Consider the following 23,809-nt stretch of genomic DNA (forward strand, 5'->3'; position numbering starts at 1 on the left):
ACGTGGGGGGTGTGTTCCGGGGCCGCCTCGCATCGTGCCCGGTTCAGGCCGCCCCGTTCCCTGCGCGCCCGGAGGCCGCCATTGCCCCCGCGGCTACTTCCGCCCGGCAGCTCCCGTCGCCGGGGCAACGCGGCCTCACACTCCGCACTGCGCATGCGCCAGCCGGGCGGCGCTCTCTGCGCATGAGGGGCGGTGCGCTCCGCCAATCCGCGCTCTCCTTCACCCCTCCTGCGGCCAATGGGAGTGAAGCGGAAGCGGGTGGGGAGGAGGCGGGACCGGAAGCGGGGCGGCGGCGGCGGCGCTGGGGCCGGTGCCGGCGGCGGGATGCGGCGCTGGACGGAGCCGCTGAAGGCGCGCGCGGCGCGGTACGCGCTGGAGCGCTCGCTCGGGCCCTTCCTGGAGGAGCGGCTGCGGCTCGAGCAGCTCAGCCTGGACCTGCGCGGCGGCACCGGCTGCCTGCGCCTGCTGCGCCTCTGCGCGCCGGTGAGGCCCGGCCCCGGGCGGGGGGAGGGGTGCTCAGCCCCGGGGGTTGCTTCCCTCGGCCATCCCCGCTCGTCCTGCTCCTCCTCCAGGCCGTGGATGAGCTGCTGGCGGCGGCGGGAGCGCCCCTGGAGCTGCGCGAGGGCGTCCTGGGCTCCGTCACCGTCACCGTGCCCTGGGCCGCGCTGGGCTCCCGCTCCTGCGGGCTGCGGGTCACCGGGCTGCGCCTGGCGCTGCGCCCCCGTGAGCGGCGCCACCCCCCCGCTCCTCCGCCGGGCTCTCCCGGAACAACCCCCCCTCCGGTCCCGTCGTACCCACCCCGGTCCTGTCCCCCCCCGCTTCGGTCCTGTCCCCCCCCCCCGGTCCTGTCCCCCCCCTCTCCGGTCCTCTCCTCTCCCCGCTTCGGTCCTGTCCCCCCCCCCCCCGTCCGTCCGGTCCTGTCCCCCCCCTCTCCGGTGCTCTCCTCTCCCCGCTCCGGTCCTGTCCCCCCCTCGCTCCGGTCCTATCCCCCCCTTCCGGTCCCGTCGTACCCACCCCGGTCCTATCCCCCCCCCCCGCTCCGGTCCTGTCCCCCCCCCCGCTCCGGTCCTATCCCCCCCCTCTTCGGTGCTGTCACCCCCCCCTCCGGTCCTATTCCCCCCTCCTCTCCGGTGCTGTCACTGGTTCCGTGTGTCCCCCCCGGAACCCTACCCCCCCCCCGGTGCCCCCTGTCACCCCTCCTATGGGTCACCCGCCCTCTGGTCCTGTCACCCCCCCCGCCATGGCTCTCTCCCCAGGCTCTTTGTCCCCCCCCCGCCCCTCTCCTGCCCGTTCCCACATCCCTTTGTGCCCCCCCCTCATTGCACCGTGTCCCCGCAGGGCAGCGGGGGGGGCCGGGGGCTGCTCCCCCCTCCTCGCGCCGGCGAGACCCCCCCCCAGAGTTGCCCCCCCTGGAGGGGCTGGAGGCGCTGGCCCTGACCATTGATGGAGGTGGGGAAATGGGGGAGCGGGGGGGGGGGTTGGGGGGGGTCACATCTCACCCCCCCCCCCATCGTGTGTCCCCCCCTCAGTGCTGCGCCGGCTGCGGGTGGAGCTGGAGGACACGGAGCTGCGGGTGGAGCTGCCGGGGGGGGTCCTGGAGCTGCGGCTGCCCAGGTGGGGGGGCCGGGGGGGGGCCTGGGGGGGTCACTGAAAGAGGGGGTTGGGAGGGGGGGGTTTAAGGGTAATGGCGGTTGTCACGATGGGATGTGACCCCCCCGTGTCCCTCCCCAGGGTGGAATATGAGGACGAGGGGGGGCCGGGCCCGGGGCCCCCCCCGGTGCTGCTCAAGGGGCTGCGCTTCGGGGACCTGCGGCTGCTGTGGCACGAGCTGCCCCCCCCCGAGGCCCCGGTAGGTCACCGCCCCCCCCCCCCGGGGCCCCTCCCTGGGACCCCCCCAGGACCCCTCCTGTGACCCCCCCGTCCCCCCCCTGCCCCCAGGAGGCCGCCCCCCCCCCGCCGGTCCCGGTGGGGCTCAGCCCCGGCCCCTCCCGGCTCTCCCTGAGGCTGAAGCAGAACCAGGCGCTGCCAGGACCTGCGGTGGGTGCGGGGGGGGTCCTGGGGGTCAGTTATGGGTGCGGGGGGGGGTCCTGGGGGTCAGTTATGGGTGCGGGGGGGGTCCTGGGGGTCAGTTATGGGTGCGGGGGGGGTCCTGGGGGTCATTTATGGGTGCGGGGGGGGGGGCCTGGGGGTCAGTTATGGGTGCGGGGGGGGCCTGGGGGTCATTTATGGGTGCGGGGGGGGGTCCTGGGGGTCAGTTATGGGTGCGGGGGGGGTTCTGGGGGGTCGTTTACGGGTGCTGAGGGGTTTGGGGGTGCAGAGTGGGTGCCATGGGGGGGTGTGGGGGTTGGGGTGCAGGCTTTGGGGTGCTGATGGCCCCGGGGGGTGCAGGTGGAGGTGCAGGGGGAGGTGGGGGCCCTGCACTTGCTGCTGCCCCCCCCACTGCTGGGGGCCCTGTGGGGGCTGCTGGGAACCTTCGACCCCCCCGGTGAGTGACCCCCAAACCTGGGTCCTTGGGGGGAGGCGCCCCAACATCCGGGTCTTTGGGGGGGGTGGTTTGGGGGGGGGGGGCTCCCCCACTGCCTGGGTCCCTTTGGGGAGGGGGTTTGGGGGGCTCCCTTTGGGGGTGTTTTGGGGGCATCCTTGGGGGGTTGGGGGTCCATTGGGGGGGGTTTGGGAGGGGTCGCTTTGGGGGTTCGTTTATGGGGGTTTTGGGGGGTCCCATTGTTGGGAGGGTGGTTTGGGGGCTGAATTGTGGGGGTGGTTTTAGGGGTGTTCTCAGGGGTCCCATTGTGGGGAGGGCTGTGGGGGGTGTTTTGGGGGGTGTTTTGGGGTGTCCTCCCCCCCATCACTGTCTCCCCAGATCCCGGCCCCCCCCCCGCGGGGCGCAGCCGCCCCCTGGGCCCCCAGGACCTGCAGCTGATCGAGCGGGAGCTGAGCCGCTGCCTGCGGGGGGGGGACCCCCCGGACCCCCCCGGGGACCCCCCTGGTGCTGGTGAGACCCTGGGGTTGGGGGGCACTGGGGGGTGGGGGGGGCCTGGGGGTGCTCTGGGGTGTTGGAGCAGGTATTGGGGAAGGCACTGGAGGGACCGTTGGGTGCTCAGGGGGGTCTCTGGGTGCTCGGGGGGGTTCTAACCACTTCCCCCCCCCCCCCAGAGCTGTTCTACTCCATGACGGGCTCCCTGGGGGGGCAGAGCCCGGCCCCCCCCGAGGCCACGCCCCCCCCCAGCCCCTCCCCCAGCGCTGCGGTGAGTAACGGGGGGACCCTGGGAGGGTTGGGGGTGCTTTTGGGGTGATGGGGGGGGCAGCAGCATTGACCCCTCCTATTCCTCCCCCCCCCAGGGCAGCCCCCGCTTCCAGCCTCCCTCCTCCCGGCACTCACCCCCACCCGGTAAGTGCTGGGGGGGGGACGGGGGTGTGTGTGTCAATGGCGGGGGGGTCACTTGGGGTTTCCCCCCCAGGGGGGTGATTTGGGGTGTCGTCCCCCCCCAGCACTGACGCTGTCACAGGGCAGGGCCCCCCCCGGCCGGGGGGGTGCCGGGTGCGGGTGACACTGGGCACGGTGACGATGGCGCTGCCCCAACCGGGGTGTCCCCCCCCCCCGCGGGGACGAGCAGCTCCTGTGGGGGGCGCTGTGCGGCGGCCATGCCCTGCCCTTCCCCCACCTCAGGTACGTGACACCCCCCCCCGCCGTGACCCCCAAATCCGGTCACCCCCCCATATCCCCCACTTTGTCATTTGCATTGTCGCTTCCTTCCCTCCCCCATGTGTGCCCCCCCCACATGTCCCACCCGATCCAGTTTCCCTGTTCCCCCCCCGTTCATGTGTTCCCGTGCTCCCCTCCACCTTGTGTCCCCCCCTTGTCGCATGTGTCCCCCCCCATAACTCCTTCACCCCCCCATGTCCTTGTGTCCCGCACATCTCCCCCTTTCCCACCGTCCCCCATGCCCCCCCCCCGCTGACCCCGTGTCCCCCCCCCAGGCTGCAGGCGGGGGGCGCACAGGGGGGGCTGGAGCTGGGCGCCGCGGGGGGGCCCCGGGGGCACCTCGGGGTCGCCCGCATGGAGCTGACGGAGGAGCTGCCGGGGGAGGAGCCGCACCGCCTGCAGGTGGGCGGGGCCAAGGGCAGGGGGCGGGGCCTGCATGGGGGGGCGGAGCTTGGGAGAGAGGAGTCTGCAGGTGGGGCCTATTGGGGGCGTGGCTTAAGGGGGTGGAGCCTGGTGGTGGGAGGGGGCAAAGAGTGGTGAGGGGCGGAGCTTAAAAAGGCAGGGCATTGGGTGGGGTTCAATGGGGCGTGGCCGGGGAGGAGGCGTGGCCATGCCCATGTTGGGAGGGATGGGGCGGAGCCCACCGGAGCCCCGCCCCTGACCCCACCTCCAGGTGCTGCGGTTCCCCCCTGGCCCCCCCCCGGCCCAGCCCTGCCTGCGCCTGCGCTACGGCCCCCCCACCCCTCTTGGCCCTGGGGAGCCTCCCCTGAAGGTGAGTGGGGTTGGGGGGGCCCCGGTGCCCCCCAAGGTGGGATGGGGGGGGCCCAAAACACCAGAGAGGGGGGAAAGACCCGGGAGGGGGGCTCCGCAGTCCCGCCCCTCAAAGACACCCCCTGGACTTCCTGTGTGCTGCCCTCCCAGCCCCTCTTTATCTGCATCCCAGGATCCATGACCCCCCTCCCTTATGCTTTGTCCTTGTGCTCCCCAGCAAACCCTGTGATTGCGCCATGACCCCCCCCCCGACCCCCATCGACTCCCCCCGGCCCCCATCTTCACCCTTGGATGACCCCTCCCGGGCCCCCCGTGATCCCCCCGACCCCCCCTGACCCCCAGTGCCCCCCAGGAGCCGCCCCCCCCGCGGGAGCTGTCGCTGGACCTCGGCCCTCTGGAGAGTGACCTGGACCTGGGGCTGCTCGAGCGCTTTGCCCCCGCCCTCGTTGGATTAGGCCCCGCCCCCGGCACGGACACGCCCCCCGGCGAGGTGGGCGGGGCTTGGGAGAGGGGCGTGGCTTGCCGAGTGAGGGGAGGGGCTTAAGATGAAGAAAGGGGGCTTTAGGGGCAGGGCTTAAGGGGGAAGGGGTGGAGCTTGGCCGGGGGTGGGGTCGGGGTAGCTCAAAGGGGCGGGGCTTATGGTAATGACTTGGCTCGATGGGTTGCTGTAGGCGTGGCCTAGAAGTAACTCCGCCCCCCTTTCCCCAGGAGTGGGCGTGGCCTCGCGTGCGGTGGGCGGCGCCAAGGGCGGTGCTTCGGCTGCGGCTGCCCCGGGTCGACCTTCGCCCCCCCCCGGCGCGGGGGCCCCCCCCGAGCCTGCGCCCCGAGAGCCTGCGGCTGGAGATGGGGGCACCCCGCGGTGCGGGGGGGCCGCGGGGGGGGGCGCTGGTCTGCTCCCGCCTCCTGGGTGAGGGGGGGACCAGGGGGCTTGGGGGGGGGAGGGACATGGGGGGACACTGTGAGGGTGCCCTGGTCTGCATCTGCCTCCTGGGTAAGGGGGGGGTGTATGGGGGGGGATATGTGGGGGGGTTGGGGGACATTAGGGAGAGATTGGGGGGTCATGGGAGAGCACAGTGTTATAGGTGGACATGAGGTGTTGGGGGGGGCATAGAAGAGTCATGGGGGGGGCGTGGAGGGACATGAGGTGTCATGGGGGGGGCACAGGAGAGTAAGGGAGAGATGTGACAGGGACACCAATGGGTATTGTGGGATGTGGGGAGCACACAGGGGAATGTGGGGTGTGGGGAAGGCTTGTGCTCATGTCCTGCGGGGGGGCTGGGGGGGTCTCAGCTGTGACACCCCCCCGTGTCCCCCCCCAGTGGTGTACGAGGCCGAGGACATGGGCACCATCCCCTGCCTGCGCGTGGAACCCGGCCCCGGCCCCGGGGGCACCCGCTGCCTGCCCACGTGAGGGGGCACCCATGGGAGGCTGGGGGGGTCCCCTTGGTGGGGGGGGGGACACCTGGATATTGGGGTCTTTTGGATGGGAGGGGGTACGCCTGGTGGGGCAGGATGTGGATGTCGGGGTCCCGTGGGTACCTCTTGGATCCCCTTTTGTGGGGTCACCTGGTCCTGGGGTGCTGGCGGGGGGGGGTTGGGGTGTCCATGTCCCCCCCATGTGTGGAGCTGGACACCCCCGTGGGTCCCACAGGCTGGAGGTGACGGTGCCTGAACCCCCCTCAGGGGCCCCCCCCGGATCCCCCCCGAGCCCCTTCTCGGCCCAGCGCAGCATCTACGAGAGCCATGAGGTGGGGGCACCCCTGGGGGGGCCCTATGGGGATTGGGGGTGTCTGTGGGAGCGTTCTGGGTGGGTCCTTTGAGGGGGGTCTGGGGGGGTCCTCGAGTATGGGAGGTCCGTGGGGGGCGGGGGATGTTGTTTCAGGGCTCATTGGGGGTCCCTGGTGGGGTTCAGGGGTGTCTCTGGTGCCATTGGGGGGGTCTCTGGGGGGGGTCTGTGGGGGTCGCTGTGGGATGGGGGGTGTTTCCAGGGCCATTGGGGATCCCTAGGGATTTTGGGGGGTCTTTTGGGAGTTTTGGGGGTGTAGTTGGGGGTCTCTTGGGGGGGTGAAGTGTTCTTTGGGGGGGTCTGTGTGGGTCTCGCCCCCCCATTTCATGTGTGTGTGTCATTCCCCCCCCCCCCCCCCCCCAGCTGGTGCTGCCGGGGACCCCCCAGGAGCTGGGGGCGTTCGTGGGGGGGGCGCTGGGGGGCGCCCCCTGCAGCCTGCGGCTGGCACTGCCCCGCGCCCACCTCAGCCTGCGCCCCCCCGCGCTGCTGCAGCGGCTCTACAGCAGGTGGGGGGGGCCCTGGGTGGGGGGTCCTCAGGGTGGGGTCCCCATTTGGGTGTCCATTGGATGAGGGGTCCTTTTAGGGGGGGCCCTGGGTGGGGGTTCCATTTGGGGGTGTGCCCTTTTTGGGGGGTCCTTCGGATGGGGGTCTCTTGGTTGGGGGTCCCCAAATTGGGGGTTCCATCTGGGGAGGGGTCCCTTGGTTGGGGAGTTCTTTTGGAGCCTCGGAAGGGTTTTGGGGGGTGGGACACTTGGGGGTCCTGCTGGGGGTGGGGGTGCAGGTTGGGGGGTGTTTTGGGTTCCCCACTGTTGGGGTGCTGGGTTTTGGGGCCCCACTTTTGGGGGCCTTTGGGGGGGGGTGTGTGATTTGAGGGGGGGGCATGTTGGAGTGCCCATTGCAGGGGGGGAGCAGCGAGAAGTTGAGGGTTCTAATTGGGGGGGAGGTTTGGGAGTCCCTGTTTTGGGGGGTCCCTTTTGGGGTGGGGGTGTCCCTGGGTTGGGGGTTCCTTATGGGGTGTCTCCCCCCCAACGTGGCTCCCCCCCTCATGTCATATGTGTCCCCCCCCCGGCCTCCCAGGATCAATGAGCTCCTGCTGTGGGAGCCGGCTGGCCCCGCCCCCTCTGGAGACCACGCCCCTTCGGCGGGAAACCACGCCCCCTTTGGAAGCCACGCCCCCAGCGCAGGCTCCGCCCCCTCCAGCTCTGACACCTTCAAGCCCTGCAAATCAGCCCCGGGCACGGGTGAGCGGGGGGGGGGCCCCCAAACCGGGACCCCCCCAAACCGGGACCCCCCAAACCCGCACCCCGGGTCCCCATTGACCCCTGACCCCCCCAGACTCCGATGAGGAGGAGGAGGAGGAAGAGGAGGATGACGAAGGCCCCGGGGTGCCCCCGGGGGCCGTGGCCACCCCCCCCCAGAGCAGCGTCGTTGTGCTCATCACTGTCCCGCGGGGCCGTGTCACCGCCGACTGTCACCCCCCGGTGCGTCCGGCCCCCCCTTGTCACCCCAGTGTCACCCCCAGTGCCTCTCCATCACCCCTCTGTCCCTTCGGGGTCCCTGTGGCCCCCCCCATATTCCCCTTTGTGTCACTTGGGGGCCCCCAAAGCCCCTTCAGGTTCCCCAGCCTCCCCATGGACCCCATTGTCACTCCAGCCCCCCCCCCGCAACCCCCCCCGTGTCCCTTTGGGGTCACCCCTTGTTCCCCTTGTGTCACCCTGGATGCCCCCATCCCCTTGGGGGAACCACTTGGGGGTTCCCTGAGCCCCCCCAGGGCCCCGCTGGGACCCCCCCCATCACCCTGTGTCACGTTGGGGTCACCTCTTTGTTCCCCGTGTATCACCCTGGCCCCCCCCACCCCTTTTATGTCACATGGGGGTCCTCTGAGACCCCCCCCAATACCCCCCTGGGACCCTCCTTGTCCCTTTGGGGTCACCCCTTGTTTTCCCTGTGTCACCCTGGACCCCCCCATCCCCCTTTACATCACTTGGGGGGGGGGGGGGGAGTCCAACCCCCCCCCAAATGACCTGAGGTGACCCCCCCTCCCTCCCCCTCCCCAGGCGGGGTCACCGGGGTCACGGCTGGTGCTGGAGGTGGGGGAGGGGCGGCTCTGCCTCGTGCCCACCCCGGGGGGGCGGCGGGGGGGGGCCGGGGCCTGCGCTGAGGTGATGGAGCTGCGGCTGTGGCACGGTAAGGGGGGGGGGGCGAACGGAATAGGGGGGGGCCCAAAAGGGGAGGGGGGACCCCAAATGGGAGGGGGGGGGGGAATGAAGGGGGGAGAAATAGGGGGGATGACACCCCTTGAATGGCAGAGGAAGCCCAAATGGGGGGGGGGGGGGCCGCCAGAACAAGGGGGGGCCCTAAAATGGGGGGGTTGGGGGGTGGGTTGGGGGTGTCCCGTTGGGGGTGTCCCAGGTTTGGGGGGCTCCTGGGGAGGTCCTAGTGACTAATGGGGGGGGGTCCTGGGGGCATAAAGGAGTCCGGGGGGGAGGGTCTGTGTGTTTGGGGGGGGGGGGGGTCAGGGGCTCCCCAGCCCCCTCCCCCCCCCCACTGTTTCCCCCCCCCCCCAGGGCCGGTGCCAGAGGAGGGGGGGGAGGAGCTGGAAGTGCCGGGGGGGGAGGGGCCGTCCCCCCCTCTGCAGCTTGTGATTGGTCCATGGGAGGAGCCGGGGCCCCCCCCTGAGGCCCCCCCAGATCCCCGGATGTTGGTGCTGGCGCTGGAGAGTGACCTGAGCCCCCCCGGGGACACCCGGGTGAGGGGACATGGGGGGACATGGGGGGCTATGGGGGGGGGATGTGGGGGGGACATGGGGTGACCCCCTCCCCGTGTCCCCCCCCAGGAGCTGGTGGTGTCGGTGGCCCTGCAGGGGGCGCTGTTGCAGCACCGCCCCGCCCCCCCCGCGCAGCATTGGTTCAGCCAGGTGGGGGGGGGGGGGGGGGCATTTGGGGGCCCCACTTTTGGGATGGCCCATTTGGCGGGGGGGGGGTGGGATTTGGGGGTCCTTATTGGGGGGGTCCCCAGTTTGTGGTTCCCAGTTGGTTGATGACATTGGGGGTCCCTGTTGGGGGGGTTTTGGGGGTTCCTCTCTTTGGGGTTCTCTGTTTTGGGGTCCCCATTTGAGGGGGGGTTGTTTGGGGAGGTTCCTGTTGGGGGTGATTTGGGGGTTCCCTTGTTTAGGGGTCCCCCCTGTTTTGGGGTCCCCATTGGGAGGGGAGTGTTTGGGGAGGTGCCTGTTGTGGGTGATTTGGGGGTTCCCTTGTTTAGGGGTCCCTCCTGTTTTGGGGTCCCCATTGGGGGGGATGTTTGGGGGGGTCCCTGTTGTGGGTGATTTGGGGGTTCCCCTGTTTAGGGGTCCCTCCTGTTTTGGGGTCCCCATTCGAGGGGGGTGTGTTTGGGGGGGTCCCTGTTGTGGGTGATTTGGGGGTTCCCCTATTTGGGGGTCTCTGTTTTGGGGTCCCCCTTTGAGGGGCTGTTTGGCGGGGGGGGATCCCTGGTGGGGGGTGTTTTCGGGGCGGGGGGGGGATCCCTGGTGGGGGGTGTTTTGGGGGTTGCCCTTTTTGGGGGTCCCTATTGGGGGGGTGTTGTTTGGAGGGGTCCCTGTTGTGGCTGATTTGGGGGGTTCTCCTGTTTGGGGATCCCCATGGGGGATCCTTGGGCAGGGTCCCTATTTTGGGGTCCCCCTTAGGGGGGGTGCTTGGGGGGGGGGGGGGGGCCGTTTCCGGGGTGCCCACCCGCACCCCCCCCCCCCCGCAGCTGCTGGCGCTGCTGGCGCTGGAGGATGAGCCGGTTTTGGGGTACACGGCGCCGACCCCCCTGACCCGGCTCCACCTGCACCTGCGCCGCTGCGGCCTCCACTACCGGTGGGGGCACCCCCGGGGCGGGGGGGGCACCTCATGGGCACGGCAACAAATGGGGGTCCTTTGGGGGGGGGGGGGCACCCCGATATATATTGGGGTCTCTTTGGGGGGGCACCCCAATATATTGGTTCTGTGGGGGGGTGTCTTTGGGATGGGGGGGACCCCAAAATGGGTAGAACCCAGAGGGGGGGGGGAGGTTAAATGGGAGGGGGGGGGACCCCGAATGAGGGGGGGGGGCACTCGAGTGGGGACCCTGAGATGGGGGGTTGGTTTGGGGGGGTCCCTGTTGTGGGTGATTTGGGGGTTCCCCTATTTGGGGGTCTCTGTTTTGGGGTCACCCTTTGAGGGGCTGTTTGGTGGGGGGGGATCCCTGGTGGGGGGTGTTTTCGGGGGGGGGGTGTCCCCGGTTTGGGGGGTCGTGGGAGGGAAATGGGGGTCGTGGGGGGTGGTCCATGGTTTTGGGGTCCCCTTTGGGGGGGGCACCCCAATATATTGGTCCCCTGGGGGGGCCCTGGATCCTTTAGGTGGGGGGCACCCCAAAGTGGGCGTCCATTAGAGGGGTGCTGGTGTCTATGGGCGGGGGGTTCACACCCCAACATGGGGGTGGGGTGGGGGTGCGAGGTATTGGGGTCCCCCCTGACCCCCCCTGTGCCCCCCCCCCAGACCCCCCCCGCTCCCGCTGCGTGTCCTGGTCACCGCCGAGACCCTCAGTGTCACCAGCAGCAGCGTCCCCGACACCAGCACGTTCCTGCTGCGGTGAGGGGGGGGGACACCCCAACATTGGGGGGGGACCCCCATGGGGGAAGTGGGGCGCCCCAATACAGGAGGAGATGAGACCCGGGGCGGGGGGGGGGGGGGGTCTCTCCCCATATGGGACATGGGGACATTGATAGTTGGGAAAGAAGCTGATATGGGGGGGGAGGGACACGCATGGGGGGGGACCCCGAAGTTGAAGGGGGGGGACCCCAACGTGTGTGGCGCCCCCTGCAGGCTGCTGGTGGACGATGGCGCCGTCCTCCTCAGCGACCGCTGGCGGGAGCCGAGGCTCGAGCTGCAGAGAGGTACCGGGGACCCCCCCCCCGTGTGACCCCCCCCCCGTGTGACCCCCCTCCCCGTGTGACCCCCCCCCCCCCCCGTGACCCCCCCATCACCCCCCCGCGGGAGCAGGGACCCACAGGCCCCATTGGCCCCCCCCCAGATTTCATCTGTGTCCTGGACGTCGACTTCCTGGAGCTGCTGCTGAGCTCGTGGAAGGGCAACGGCGAAGGGCAGAGCCCGGTCAGTTGGGGGGCAGTTGTGGGGCAGAGCTTGGCCGGTTGGGGGGCAGTTGTGGGTCAGAGCTTGGCCAGTTGGGGGGCAGTCGTGGGGCAGAGCCCGGTCAGTTGGGGGGCAGTTGTGGGGCAGAGCTTGGCCAGTTGGGGGGAAGTTGGGGGGCAGTTGTGGGGCAGAGCCCGGTCAGTTGGGGGGCAGTTGTGGGGCAGAGCTTGGCCAGTTGGGGGGAAGTTGGGGGGCAGTTGTGGGGCAGAGCCCGGTCAGTTGGGGGGCAGTTGTGGGGCAGAGCTTGGCCAGTTGGGGGGAAGTTGGGGGGCAGTTGTGGGGCAGAGCCCGGTCAGTTGTGGGGCAGTTGGGGGGCAGCTGTGGGGCAGAGGGGACTGGGGGCTGAGATGGGAGCTATGGGGCAGGTGGGCTGAGATGGGGTTGGAGGCCTGAGAGAGAGGTCAAGGGGTAGCCGTGGAAGAGAAAGGGAGCTGGGGGGCAGCGGAAGTTGCTATGGGGTAGGGGGGGCCATAGGGTGCAGGGAGCAAGCCTGGGGCAGAGGGAACTGTTATGGGGCACATGAGGTTCAGTGGGGCAGAGGGGGGCTCTGTGGGTCGCTATGGGTCAGCCTGACCCACATCTCCAGCCCTGCCCCCGGGACGAGCTGCGCCTGGCGCCCGCCCGCCTGCGGGCCCGGACCTGCCCCGACAGCGCCGCCGCCATCGCCCAGCTCCTGCGGCACCTCTCCGGCCCCACGGCGCGACCCACGGCGCGACCCACACCCGGCCCCACACCCGGCCCCACTGCCGGCCCTGCCCCAGCCCATGGGGACACCCAGGTGGGTGGGGGGGTGCTGGAGGCCCCGCGGGGAACCCCTCACGGGGACTCTCAGTGCCCCACAGTGACCCCCAAGTGGGGCTGTGAGGACCCCATTGCTGTGCTCCCCACCTCAGGTCCCCGCCTCCGCCCCCCACGGCCCCCCCACGGCCACCATCAACCAGCAGGACCTGACAGACGCCCTGCGTGATGCCCCACGCCAGCCCCATGGCGCCCCACAGCCCCCCGGTATGGCTTTGGGGGGGTCCACAGGGGGCATTTACGGCTTCTTGGGGGGCAGATGTGGGTCCAGGGGGCAGCTGCTGGTGCCGCTATGGGGCTGACACCCACCCCCTGCACCCCATAGATGAGGCCTTGCCGCCCCCCCCCACCCCCCCCAGTCTCTGTGTACCTGTTCCCGGGCGAGGGGGGGCCCCGGCCCCATGGCTGCCCCATAGCGGCTGCCCCGGCCCCCCCCGCGCCCCCCCCGGCCCCGCTGGGGGGCAGCGGCAGCCCCGAGGCTGACGGCTTTTGCATCCTGGAGGCCCCCCCGAGCCCCGTGAGTGTGTGGGGGGCACCGGAGGGGGCAATGGGGGAGTGTTGGGGGTCTCGGGGGGGGTTAATAGGGTGTTAGGGGGGTGGGGGGCACTCAGAATGAGGGGGGACCCTGAAATGGGGGGGTCGGTTTGGGGGGATCCCAGGAGGGTAATGAGGGGTTCTGGGTGGGTTCCTGGTTTTGAGGTCCCCTTGTGGGGAGCACCCCCAATATATTGGTCCTCTGGGGGGGTCCCCGAGTCCTTTGGGTGGGGGGCACCCTGAAGTAGGGATCCATTAGAGGGGTGCTGGTTTGCACCCCAACATGAGGGTCCTTGAGGTGGGGGTTCCGGGGTATTGGGGTCCCCCCCCTCGCCCCCTGCCCCTCCCCCTGCGTGTCCTGGGAGGGTCCATGGGGGGGTGCTGGGTGGGGGGGCACCCATGAGTGGGTTCCTGGGGGGGGGGTGGGTCTCTTGGCGGGAGGTTGGGGATGCCGGGGGGGGGGTCCCTGGGGAGGGTTGTGGGGCTCTAGGGTGCTGATGGGGGTCACCGGGGGGGGCCCGCAGGCGGCGGAGGGCGCCCCCTGCCTGCGCTGGTTGGCGCCGGGGCCGCTGCGGCTCGTCGAGGGGCACTTCGGGCCGGGGGGGGGCGGCGGGAGCCGGGACCGGCTGCGCCCCCCCCCCGGGGCTGCCCCCGCCGCGGGAGCGCCTCGTGCTGCGCGACACGAGCCTGCGCTGGCAGCTCTTCGGGGGGCGGGACTTCGGCGCAGGCCACGCCCCCGCCGCCGCGCGGTGAGACACGCCCCCGAGCGCGGGGTGGGCGGGGCTAGGGCGGAGGCCACGCCCCTTGCCCCCTCGCAGGGGAAACGGGTGTTGATTGGAGGGGCTTAACCGGGAGTGGGCGGGGCTACAGCGGAGACCACACCCCCGCAGAGGGAAACGGCTGTTGATTGGCGGGCTTAAACGGGAGCGGGCGGGGCTACGGCGCAGGACACGCCCCCTTCCCCTAGCGGATGACAGGGTGGGCGGGGCTCAGGTGCAGGCGTGCTCTCTGGTTGGAGGGGCGGGGCTAAAGCAAGCCACGCCCCCCCGGAACCATGGGGTGTGGGCAGGGTGAGGGTCTAAGCTGCATCCTTATTGGCGGTAGGGCTGGGTGGGCGGGGATAAAGCACAGGCCACGCCCCCTCCGTTAGTGGAAGGGGCTTGGAGGGGAACAGGTGGGGTGGGCGGGGCTTTCGCAGGCCACACCCTCTCCTGGCCATATCGGGCGTGGATTGACATGAGGGGCGTGGCCTCCCGTGACACCGCCCCTCCTGCAGGCCGCGCCGCGGAGGCCACGCCCCCTCTGGCCACACCCACTGGCGCAGCCGGGGGGGCCCCGGGCGCAGGCAGGACCTGCTGATGGAGCTGCACCTCGGCAAGGTGGGGCGGGGGGGCCGGGGGGGGTAACGGGGGTCTGGGGGGGCCTAAAGGGGTTTTCAGAGGGTCTTGGAGGGCGGTAACGGGGTCTTGGGGGGCGCGGAGGGGGGTTAATGGGGTCTGGGGGGAGTTCCTGGGGGGTCATTGGGGCTTCGGGGTGTCACGGGGGGGTTGGGAGGGGGCAAGGGGGGTGCTATGGGGCAATAGGGGTTCCCAGGGGGTGATGGGGGTCAGTGGGGTCATTGCCCCCCCCCCCCCCCCGCCGTGTCCCCCCTCCCAGGTCAGCGTCCAGCACGAGACCTACGATGAGGAGGCGGCCGAGGGGCAGCCGTGGGGCGGCCGAGGGGCAGGCGAGGGGCCGGGGCAGCGGCCGGGGGGCAGCCGGGGGGCAGCCGTGGGGCCGGGCGAGCGCCCCACTGCCCGCCTGGTGCTGCTGGTGCAGGAGCTGGAGCTGCGGGACCGCCTGGGGGGGGATGGGGCCCCCCCGTTCCTGAGCCGCCACCCCCGGGGGGGGCCCCCCCCGCAGCCCCCCACAGTGCGTGCGGAGACCCCCAAGTCTGACCCCCCCCAAGTCTGACCGCCCCCAAGTCTGACCCCCAAGTGTGACGCCCACGTGTAACCTAAATGTTGGCCCCCCAAATCTGACTCCCCCCAAATGTGACCCCCCCCAAGTGTGACTGCGAAATGTAACATCCCCCCCAATCTGGCCCCTAACTGTGACCCCCAAGTGTAACCTGTTGCCCCCCCCAAGTGTGACCCCCAAACCTGCCCCCCCCATTTCTCACCCCCGCTTACCTCCCCCCATCTCTGCCCCCCAAGTGCCACCCCGCTTAATGCTGCCCCCCCCCCTCCGTCCCCAGCTGTGGGTCAAGGCCCTGCGGGTGCTCCCCCACCCGCCCCCCCCCGGGGGGGTCCCCGAGTGCTGCCTGCGAGTGGCCCTGGCACCGCTGCGCCTGCACATAGACCAGGTGGGGGTCAGGGTGCTGCTGGGGGGGTCTGGGTGCTGGGGGGGTCAGGGTGCTGGGGGGGTCAGGGTGCTGGGGGCGTCAGGGTGCTGCTGGGGGGGTCAGTGTGCTGGGTGGGTCTGGGTGTGGGGTGGGTCTGGGTGCTGCTGGGGGGGTCAGGGTGCTGGGGGGGTCTGGGTGCTGCTGGGGGGGTCAGGGTGCTGGGGGGATCTGGGTGCTGCTGGGGGCGTCAGGGTGCAGGGGGGTCTGGGTGCTGGGGGGGTCAGGGTGCGGGGGGGGTCAGGGTGCTGGGGGGGTCTGGGTGCTGCTGGGGGGGTCAGGGTGCTGGGGGGGTCGGGGTGCTGCTGGGGGGGTCAGGGTGCTGGGGGGGTCTGGGTGCTGCTGGGGGGGTCTGGGTGCCGCTGGGGGGGTCAGGGTGCTGGGGGGGTGTGGGTGCTGCTGGGGGGGTCAGAGTGCTGGGGGGATCTGGGTGCTGCTGGGGGGGTCAGGGTGCTGGGGGGGTCAGGGTGCTGGGGGGGTCTGGGTGCTGCTGGGGGGGTCAGGGTGCTGGGGGGGTCGGGGTGCTGCTGGGGGGGTCAGGGTGCTGGGGGTGTCGGGGTGCCGCTGGGGGGTCAGGGTGCTGCTTGGGGGGGTCTGGGTGCGGGGGCAGCCGGGGGGGTCATGGGGCTCCACAAGGCCGCCCCTCAGCCCCCCTCCCCTCCCCCCCCAGGACGCCCTCCTCTTCCTCAGGGATTACATCAGCAGCTTCATCGCACACATGGACCCCCCCGCGCCCCCCCCGGACCCCCCCCACGGTACCGGCCCGGGGCGCTGGGGGGGGGCACCCCGGGGTGCTGATGGGGGGGCTTCTGTAGGTGCTGGGGGGGGCACCCCGGGGTGCTGATGGGGGGGCTCCTGTAGGTGCTGGGGGGGGCACCCCGGGGTGCTGGGCTCCGCTCACCCCTCCCGACCCCCCCCAGGTTCTGGGGCCCCCCCGGGGCTGGAGCCGCTGGAGGAGGAAGAGCCTGAAACAGAGAGTCCTGTTTACTTCCGGTGGGGAGACAGGGGGGACAGTGGGGTGTGGGGTGTGCGGTGTGGGGATATGGGACATGGGATATGGGATATGGGGGTATGGGATAGGGGATATGGGATATGGGGTATGGGATAGGGGATATGGGATATGGGATATGGGGTATGGGATAGGGGGTAGGGAATATAGAGTATGGGATATGGGGTATGGAGTGTGGGGTATGGGGTATGGGATGTGGGGTATGGGGTTTGGAGTGTGGGGTATGGGATATAGGGTATGGGATATGGGGTATGGGATATGGGGATATGGGGTATGGGATATGGGATATGGGGTATGGGATATGGGGTATGGGATATGGGGATATGGGGTATGGGATATGGGATATGGGGTATGGGATATGGGGTATGGGGTATGGGATATAGAGTATGGGATATGGGGTATGGGGTATGGGATATGGGGTATGGGATATGGGGTATGGGATATGGGGTGTGGGGTGTGGGATATGGGGTATGGGGTATGGGGTGTGGGATATAGGGTATGGGATATGGGATATAGGACATGCGATACGGGCTGTAGAACATGGGCTATGGGCTATGGGATATGGGCCATGGGATATGGGCCATGGGGGGCCATGGGGGGCCATGGGGTACAGAGGGGTACATGGGGACATGGGGCCAGTCTGGAGGCCCCCGTGTCGGGGTGTCCCCGGTGCCATGTCCCGGCTCACACGCAGCGAGTTCCGCTTCACTGCCGAGGTCCCGCTCTGGCTGGATTACCACGGGAAGCGCGTCACCATGGAGCAGGTGAGGGGGGGCCATGGGGGGGCCATGGGGGGGCCTGGGGGGTGTCACCCCAACGTGTCACCATGGAGCAGGTGAGGGGGCCTGGGGGGGCCTGAGGGGTGTCACCCCAACGCGTCACCATGGAGCAGGTGAGGGGGCCTGGGGGGGCCATGGGAGGGCCTGGGGGGTGTCACCCCAACGTGTCACCATGGAGCAGGTGAGGGGGGCCTGGGGGGGCCATGGTGGGGTCTGGGGGGTGTCACCCCAACGTGTCACCATGGAGCAGGTGGGGGGGGGCCATGGGGGGGCCATGGGGGGTGTCACCCCAACGTGTCACCATGGAGCAGGTGAGGGGGGGCCATGGGGGGACCATGGGGGTTGTCACCCCAACGTGTCACCATGGAGCAGGTGAGGGGGGCCTGGGGGGGCCATGGGGGGTGGCACCCTAACGTGTCACCATGGAGCAGGTGAGGGGGCCCGGGGGGGCCGTGGGGTGACCCCGCCGGTGACACGCGTGTCCCCAGGGCGCGCTGGCCGGGATCCTCATCGGCCTGGCCCAGCTCAACTGCTGCCACCTGCGGCTGCGACGGCTCTGCCACCGCCACGGGTGCGGCAGGGGCAGGGGGGTGGGGAGGGGATGTGGGGTGTGAGACGGGGGGTGTGGGATAGGGGGTGTGGGGTGTGGGGTGTGGGGTATGGGGAATGGGGAATGGGGTGTGGGATATGGGATATGGGAATATGGGGATATAGGATATGGGATATGGGGTATGGGATATGGGACATGGGGATATGGGAGATGGGATATGGGATATGGTGTGTGGGATATGGGGATATGGGATATGGGGTACGGGGATATGGAGTATGGGATATGGGATATGGGGTATGGGGTATGGGATATGGGGATATGGGAGATGGGATATGGGATATGGGGATATGGGAGATGGGATATGGGATATGGTGTGTGGGATATGGGATATGGGATATGGTGTGTGGGATATGGGGATATGGGATATGGGGTACGGGGATATGGAGTATGGGATATGGGGTGTGGGGTATGGGGATATGGGGATATGGGAGATGGGATATGGGATATGGTGTGTGGGATATGGGATATGGGATATGGGATATGGGGTATGGGATATGGGACATGGGGATATGGGAGAGGGGATATGGGATACGGTGTGTGGGATATGGGGATATGGGATATGGGGTACGGGGATATGGAGTATGGGATATGGGATATGGGATATGGGGATATGGGATATGGGATATGGGATATGGGGACATGGGGATATGGGGATAGGGGAATATGGGATATGGGGTATGGGATATGGGATATGGGATATGGGAATATGGGATATGGGGATATGGGATATGGGGTATGGGATATGGGATATGGGATATGGGATTGGGATATGGGGTATGGGGTATGGGATATGGGATATGGGATATGGGGTATGGGGATATGGGATATGGGGTATGGGGTATGGGGTATGGGGATATGGGATATGGGGTATGGGATATGGGCTCTGGGCCGCGGGCGGCAGGGGGCAGGGGGCAGGGGCAGGGGGTCCCTCACGCCGCCGCTGTCCCCGCAGGCTGTTGGGCCTCAGCCGGGTCCTGTCCTTCGCGGTGTCCGAGTGGCTCCGGGACATCCGGTGTCACCAGCTGCCGGGGCTGCTGGGGGGGGTGGCCCCGGTGCACGCGGTGCTGCGCCTCTGTGAGTGCCCCCCCCAGCCCCACATCCCCGCCCCCCCCACCCCACATCCCCCCCCCCCCCATCCTGCCCCCCCCGCACCCCCGGGGGTGCCGGGGGTGACGTGTGCCCCCCCCCCCAGGGCGGGCGCTGCGGGACCTGCTGCTGCTGCCACTGCTGGGGACCCCCGCCGGGGGGGTGACGCGGGGGGTGACGCGGGGGGTCACAGCCCTGGGGGCTGCCTCTGCCTCCGCCGCCATCAGCCTCTGCTCCCGCCTGCTGCGGGCGCTGCAGGTGAGCCCCGGCACCCCCCAGGCACCCCCAAACACCCCCAAACACCCCCAAACACCCCCAAACACCCCTAAAACACCCCTGGCACCCCCCAGACACCCCCAAACACCCCCAGAACACCCCCAAACACCCCCAAAACACCCCCGGGACCTCCCAGACACCCCCAAAACACCCCTGGGACCCCCAAAACACCCCCCGGGGCCCCCAAAACACCCCCAAAACACCCCCGGGACCCCCCAGACACCCCCAAAACACCCCCGGGACCCCCAAAACACCCCCAAAACACCCCCGGGATGCTCAAAACACCCCCAAACACCCCCAAAACACCCTCCGGGGCCCCCAAAACACCCCCCGGGACCCCCCAAACACCCCCAAAACACCCCCAGGACCCCCCAGATACCCCCCAAACACCCCCCGGGACCCCCTAAACACCCCCAAAACACCCCCCGGGCCCCCCCAAACACCCCCAAAACACCCCCGGGGCCCCCCAGACACCCCCCAAAACACCCCCGGGGCCCCCAAAACACCCCCGGGATGCCCAAAACACCCCCAAACACCCCCCGAAACCCCCAAAATTTCCCCCCGGGACCCCCACACTGCCCCAGGACCCCCCCAAAACCTTCCCCGGAACCCCCAAAACCCCCCCGGGGATGCCCAACCCACCCCTGGGGACCCTCTGGGACCCCCCCGCCCTGGGGGTGCTGGGGGGGGGCTTTGGGGTCCCGGGTGCTCTGACCCCCCCCCCCCCAGGCGCTGGCTGAGGCCCTGTATGAGCTCGTGGCCCCCCCCGGCCCCCCCCGGGCCCTGGAGGCCCCCCCAGAGCCCTCAGGCGACCACCAGCAGGTACCGACCAGTATGAACTGGGGGGGCGGGGGGGGCTCCCAGTACATCCCAGTTGTGGGTCAGGGGGATCCCAGTATGTGCTGGGGGGGGGGTCCCAGTATGGCCCAGTTGGGGGTCCATTGACTCCCATTATGGTCGGGGGGGGGCTGGGGGCTCCCAGTGTGACCCTGGGGGAGGGGAAGGGGGGGGGGGTGGAAGGGTCTCCCAGTACATCCCAGTTTGGGGTCAGGGGGCTCCCAGTGTTATGTGGGGGGGGGGAGGGGGTTGGAGGGGGGTCAGACACTGACCTGACCCCCCCCAACCCCCTCCCCCCCCTCTTTGTCTTTCCCCTCCCCCCGCAGCCCCTCCCCTGCCGCCGCGCGCGGCCCCGCCCCCAATAAAGCGGCGCCGGGAGCGCGAGACTCGTTCTTTGATGGGGGGGGGAGGGGGGGAGGGCGGGGCGTGCGTGACGTCATCGCGGCGCCGCTGGTGTCGTCATCAGGAAGGGGGCGGAAGCGGGAGCGCGGCGGCGGGTTCAGCGTCGGTCGGTGCCGGGACCCCCGCGGGGGGGGGAGGGGCGGAATTGGGGGGGGCGCGATCGCTTCGGAGGGAGAGGGGGAGGGGGAGGGGTGAGCCCCTGTGACCCCGGGGGGGGGAACTCGGCCCCCCCCGGGTCTGTCTTTGAAGGGGGGGGAGGGGATTGGGGAGGGGGGAGCGGGGGGGAGGGGTGGGAGGGGGGAGGGGTGACCCGCTGTGACCCCGGGGGCGGGAATTCGGGCCCCCCCGGGTCTGTCTTTGAAGGGGGGGAAGGGGATGGGGGAGGGGGGGGAGGGGGAGGGGTGAGCTGGGGGGAGGGGCGGGGGGGGGAGGGGTGACTCGCTGTGACCCCGGGGGCAGGAATTCGGTCCCCCCCGGGTCTATCTTTGAAGGGGGGGGGGGGATGGAGGGGGGGGAGGGGGGAGGGGTGAGCTGGGGGGAGGGTCGGGGGGGGGAGGGGTGAGCTGGGGGGAGGGGGGGAGGGGTGACCCGCTGTGACCCCAGCGCCATGACGAGTGACCTGGACATCTTCGTGGGCAACACGACGCTGATCGATGAGGAGGTTCTGCAGCTCTGGCTGGACGGGCACTCGGGTGCGTGACACACGTGTCACACGCGTGTCATCCCGTGTCATCTGTGTCACACGTGTCATCCGTGTCACGTGTGTCATCCCGTGTCAGCCGTGTCACGCGTGTCAGCCGTGTCACGCGTGTCATCCCATGTCAGCCGTGTCACACGTGTCGCGTGTGTCCCCTGCCCCAGAGCGTCCGCACATACCCCCATAGCCATGTCCCCACGTCCCTCAACCCTTGATGACCGTGTTCCTGGTGTCCCCATGTCTCTCTGTCCCCATATCCCATGTCCCATGTCCCGTTTCCCATGTCCCGTGTCTCCATGTCTCATGTCCCGTGCCCCATGTCCCATGTCCCCATGTCCTGTGTCCCATGTCTTGTTTCCCGTGTCCCATGTCCTGTGTCCCATGTCCAATGTCCCGTGTCCCATGTCCCCATGTCCCATGTCCCCTGTCCCATGTCCCGTGTCCCATGTCCAATGTCCCGTGTCCCATGTCCCCATGTCCCCTGTCCCCTGTCCTGTGTCCCATGTCCCCTGTCCCATGTCCCATGTCTCATGTCCCGTGTCTTGTGTCCTGTGTCTCGTGTCCCGTGTCCTGTGTCCCCATGTCCCGTGTCCCATGTCCCCATGTCCATGTCCCATGTGTCCATGTCCCATGTCCCCATGTCCCATGTCCCATGTCCCCTGTTCCGTGTCCAATGTCCCATGTCCCATGTCCCTGTGTCCCGTGTCCCCGTCCCCTGCCCCGTGCCCCGTCCCGCTGACCCTGTCCCTGTCCCGCTGCAGTGTCGGAGGCGGTGGCGCGGCGCCTGCGGGGGGGGCTCCTGGACCACACGGGCTCCTCGGTGCAGGTGTGTGGGGGGGGGGGGGGCACCGGCACCCCCGAGGCGCCGGAGCTGGGCAGGGTCCTTCCCACCCATCCCGCTTCCATCCCGGCATTTCCACCCCCCGATCCCGGGCGCCAGGATTGGGGCAGGAATTGCCCAGCGGGGTCATTCCCTGCCGGTACCACGCACAGGGGAGGGTCTTCACCAGGGCCTGGGGCTTTGGGCTTTGGAATTCCATGGAATCATGGAACGCGCCGGATCAGAAGCGACCTTAAAGCTCCTCCAGCTCCAACCCCTGCTCTGGGCAGGGACACCTTCCATAGAGCAGGTTGCTCCAAGCCCCTGTGTCCAACCTGGCCTTGAACACTGCCAGGGATGGATGGAGCATCCAAACCTTCTCCATCCAACCCATCCCAGTGTCCCACCACCCTCCCAGGGAACAATTTCCTTATCTCCAACCTGAACTTCCCCTGTTCCAGTCTGAACCCATCACCCCTTGTCCCATCGCTCCAGCCCCCCCATGAGGGTCCCTCCGCAGCATCCCTGTAGCCCCCTTCAGAGCCTGGAGCTGCTCTGAGGTCTCCAGCAGCTTCTCTGCTCCAGGCTGGCTCCATGCGGGAGCTGCTGGATCATCTCAAGGACCCCCTCACCTTGTCTTGTCGCTGAGTTGGCCAACTAGATGTGTCCCTTGCCACGTTGTCACCCAGCTCATCCCATAGACAACAGACCCTCAGTGCTCTGCTTGTGGCCTGGAGATGGAGCCAGGAGGTTGTCCCAAGGGATGGGACGAGAGGAAGCGGCCTCCGGCTGCTCCAGGGGAGGTTCAGCTGGATACCGGGAGCAATTCCTTCCATTGGGAGTGGGGGAGTCCCCGTCCCCGCGGGTGGATGTGGCACTTGGGGACACGGGTTAGCGGTGGCCTTGGCACTGCCAAAGCCCTTTTCCACCCTGGTGGGTTCCATGATTCCATGATTGGAACCAACCTGATCCTGAGCAGCGCAGCCACGGGTTAACCCGCGCCGGCACGTCCCATAGGGCTCGCTGCGGGGGGGGGTCAGGTTTGGGGGTCCCACTTGGGGGTCCCAGCTCCCTGTGCTGCCGCAGGTGCTGCAGAGCGACACCCGCGACCACTTCCGCACGTTCCAGATGTTGGAGCGGCTCCTGCACGCCCCCCCCCGCCTGCTGCAGCAGCTGCTCTTCCAGATCCCCCCCCCGCGGCAGGCGCTGCTCGTCCAGCGGTGCGGATATGGGGCAATGGGGGATAGGGGGGCAATGGGGGCAATGGGGGGCAATGGGGACAATGGGGGGCAATGGGGGATAGGGGGGATATGGGGGCAATGGGGCAATGTGGGATATGGGGGCAATGGGGGATATGGGAATGGGGGGATATGGGGGGAATGGGGGCAATGGGAGATATGGGGGCACTGGGGGATAGGGGGGATATGGGGGCAATGGGGCAATGTGGGATATGGGGGCAATGGGGGATATGGGGGCAATGGAGGCAATGGGAGATATGGGAGATATGGGGGCAATGGGGGATATGGGGGCACTGGGGGCAATGGGGGGGAATGGGGACAATGGGGGGCAATGGGAGATATGGGGGAAATGGGGAATATGGGGCAATGGGGGCAATGAGGGATATGGGAATGGGGGGATATGGGGGGAATGGGACAATGGGGGGAATGAGGACAATGGGAATAGGGGCAATGGGAGCTATGGAGGCAATGGGAGCTATGGAGGCAATGGGAGATATGGGGGCAATGTGGGATATGGGGGCACTGGGGGCAATGGGGGGGAATGGGGACAATGGGGGGCAATGGGGGATATGTGGGCAATGGGGCAATGGGGGCAATGGGGGATATGGGAATGGGGGGATATGGGGGGAATGGGGACAATGGGAATGGGGCAATGGGAGCTATGGGGGGTATGGGGGCACTAGGGGCAATGGGGGGGAATGGGGACAATGGGGGGCAATGGGAGCTATGGAGGCAATGGGGGATATGGGGGCAATGGGACAATGATGGGGGGAATGAGGACAATGGGAATGGGGGCAATGGGGGATATGGGGGGAATGGGAAAATGGGGGGAATGGGGGCAATGAGAATGGAGGGAGTGGGGGCAATGGGGGGGAATAGGGCCAATGGGGGGAATGGGGGCAGTGGGGGCCA

The 23,809-nt window shown here is 69.1% G+C and overlaps 3 protein-coding genes across 3 annotated transcripts; all 3 read left to right on the plus strand.

Annotated features, from left to right (window-relative positions):
• Positions 1 to 18: 18 nt before the first annotated feature.
• On the plus strand, positions 19 to 14,642 carry LOC115603519 (autophagy-related protein 2 homolog A-like). The gene is made up of 31 exons (XM_030475455.1): positions 19 to 483; positions 573 to 723; positions 1,339 to 1,449; positions 1,530 to 1,614; positions 1,732 to 1,849; positions 1,939 to 2,037; positions 2,389 to 2,485; positions 2,861 to 2,992; positions 3,154 to 3,245; positions 3,340 to 3,388; positions 3,507 to 3,667; positions 4,827 to 4,964; positions 5,183 to 5,381; positions 5,794 to 5,881; positions 6,126 to 6,222; positions 6,624 to 6,766; positions 7,338 to 7,501; positions 7,596 to 7,741; positions 8,318 to 8,447; positions 8,828 to 9,009; positions 9,097 to 9,177; positions 10,011 to 10,117; positions 10,778 to 10,870; positions 11,105 to 11,175; positions 11,313 to 11,392; positions 12,018 to 12,209; positions 12,325 to 12,436; positions 12,555 to 12,746; positions 13,288 to 13,512; positions 14,040 to 14,142; positions 14,420 to 14,642. The coding sequence occupies exons 1-28, from the start codon at positions 238 to 240 to the stop codon at positions 12,710 to 12,712; spliced, it is 3,522 nt and encodes a 1,173-aa protein (XP_030331315.1). The 5' UTR covers positions 19 to 237; the 3' UTR covers positions 12,713 to 12,746; positions 13,288 to 13,512; positions 14,040 to 14,142; positions 14,420 to 14,642.
• LOC115603480 (autophagy-related protein 2 homolog A-like) lies at positions 13,047 to 20,105 on the plus strand. Its single transcript, XM_030475386.1, has 13 exons — positions 13,047 to 13,075; positions 13,288 to 13,512; positions 14,040 to 14,142; positions 14,420 to 14,674; positions 15,000 to 15,107; positions 15,814 to 15,898; positions 16,064 to 16,136; positions 16,847 to 16,916; positions 17,420 to 17,502; positions 18,494 to 18,615; positions 18,734 to 18,885; positions 19,633 to 19,725; positions 20,067 to 20,105. Exons 1-13 carry the CDS (start codon positions 13,047 to 13,049, stop codon positions 20,103 to 20,105), a joined length of 1,437 nt encoding a protein of 478 aa, XP_030331246.1.
• A 113-nt stretch (positions 20,106 to 20,218) lies between these two features.
• Positions 20,219 to 22,879, plus strand: FIBP (FGF1 intracellular binding protein; the record flags this gene model as incomplete). Its single annotated transcript, XM_030475387.1, has 4 exons — positions 20,219 to 20,246; positions 20,746 to 20,834; positions 21,601 to 21,665; positions 22,746 to 22,879. Coding segments are annotated over exons 2-4 (284 nt in total), but the record flags the coding sequence as incomplete, so codon positions are not given.
• Positions 22,880 to 23,809: the final 930 nt, after the last annotated feature.

Source organism: Strigops habroptila, unplaced genomic scaffold, assembly GCF_004027225.2.
Source record: "Strigops habroptila isolate Jane unplaced genomic scaffold, bStrHab1.2.pri NW_022045636.1_ctg1, whole genome shotgun sequence".
Classification (NCBI taxonomy): Eukaryota; Metazoa; Chordata; class Aves; order Psittaciformes; family Psittacidae; genus Strigops; species Strigops habroptila.

What these genes read in the sequence shown, in the direction of transcription:
- LOC115603519 (XM_030475455.1), top strand. Translation starts at nt 238, where the DNA reads ATGGGAGTGAAGCGGAAGCGGGTGGGGAGGAGGCGGGACCGGAAGCGG. An exon ending in GGCACCCGCTGCCTGCCCAC is followed by an intron (nt 5,882 to 6,125) that starts GTGAGGGGGCAC and finishes TGGGTCCCACAG; the next exon opens with GCTGGAGGTGACGGTGCCTG. An exon ending in TGGCGCCCCACAGCCCCCCG is followed by an intron (nt 12,437 to 12,554) that starts GTATGGCTTTGG and finishes TGCACCCCATAG; the next exon opens with ATGAGGCCTTGCCGCCCCCC.
- LOC115603480 (XM_030475386.1), top strand. Translation starts at nt 13,047, where the DNA reads ATGAGGGTCCTTGAGGTGGGGGTTCCGGG. An exon ending in AGCGCGTCACCATGGAGCAG is followed by an intron (nt 16,917 to 17,419) that starts GTGAGGGGGGGC and finishes GCGTGTCCCCAG; the next exon opens with GGCGCGCTGGCCGGGATCCT. An exon ending in GCACGCGGTGCTGCGCCTCT is followed by an intron (nt 18,616 to 18,733) that starts GTGAGTGCCCCC and finishes CCCCCCCCCCAG; the next exon opens with GGCGGGCGCTGCGGGACCTG.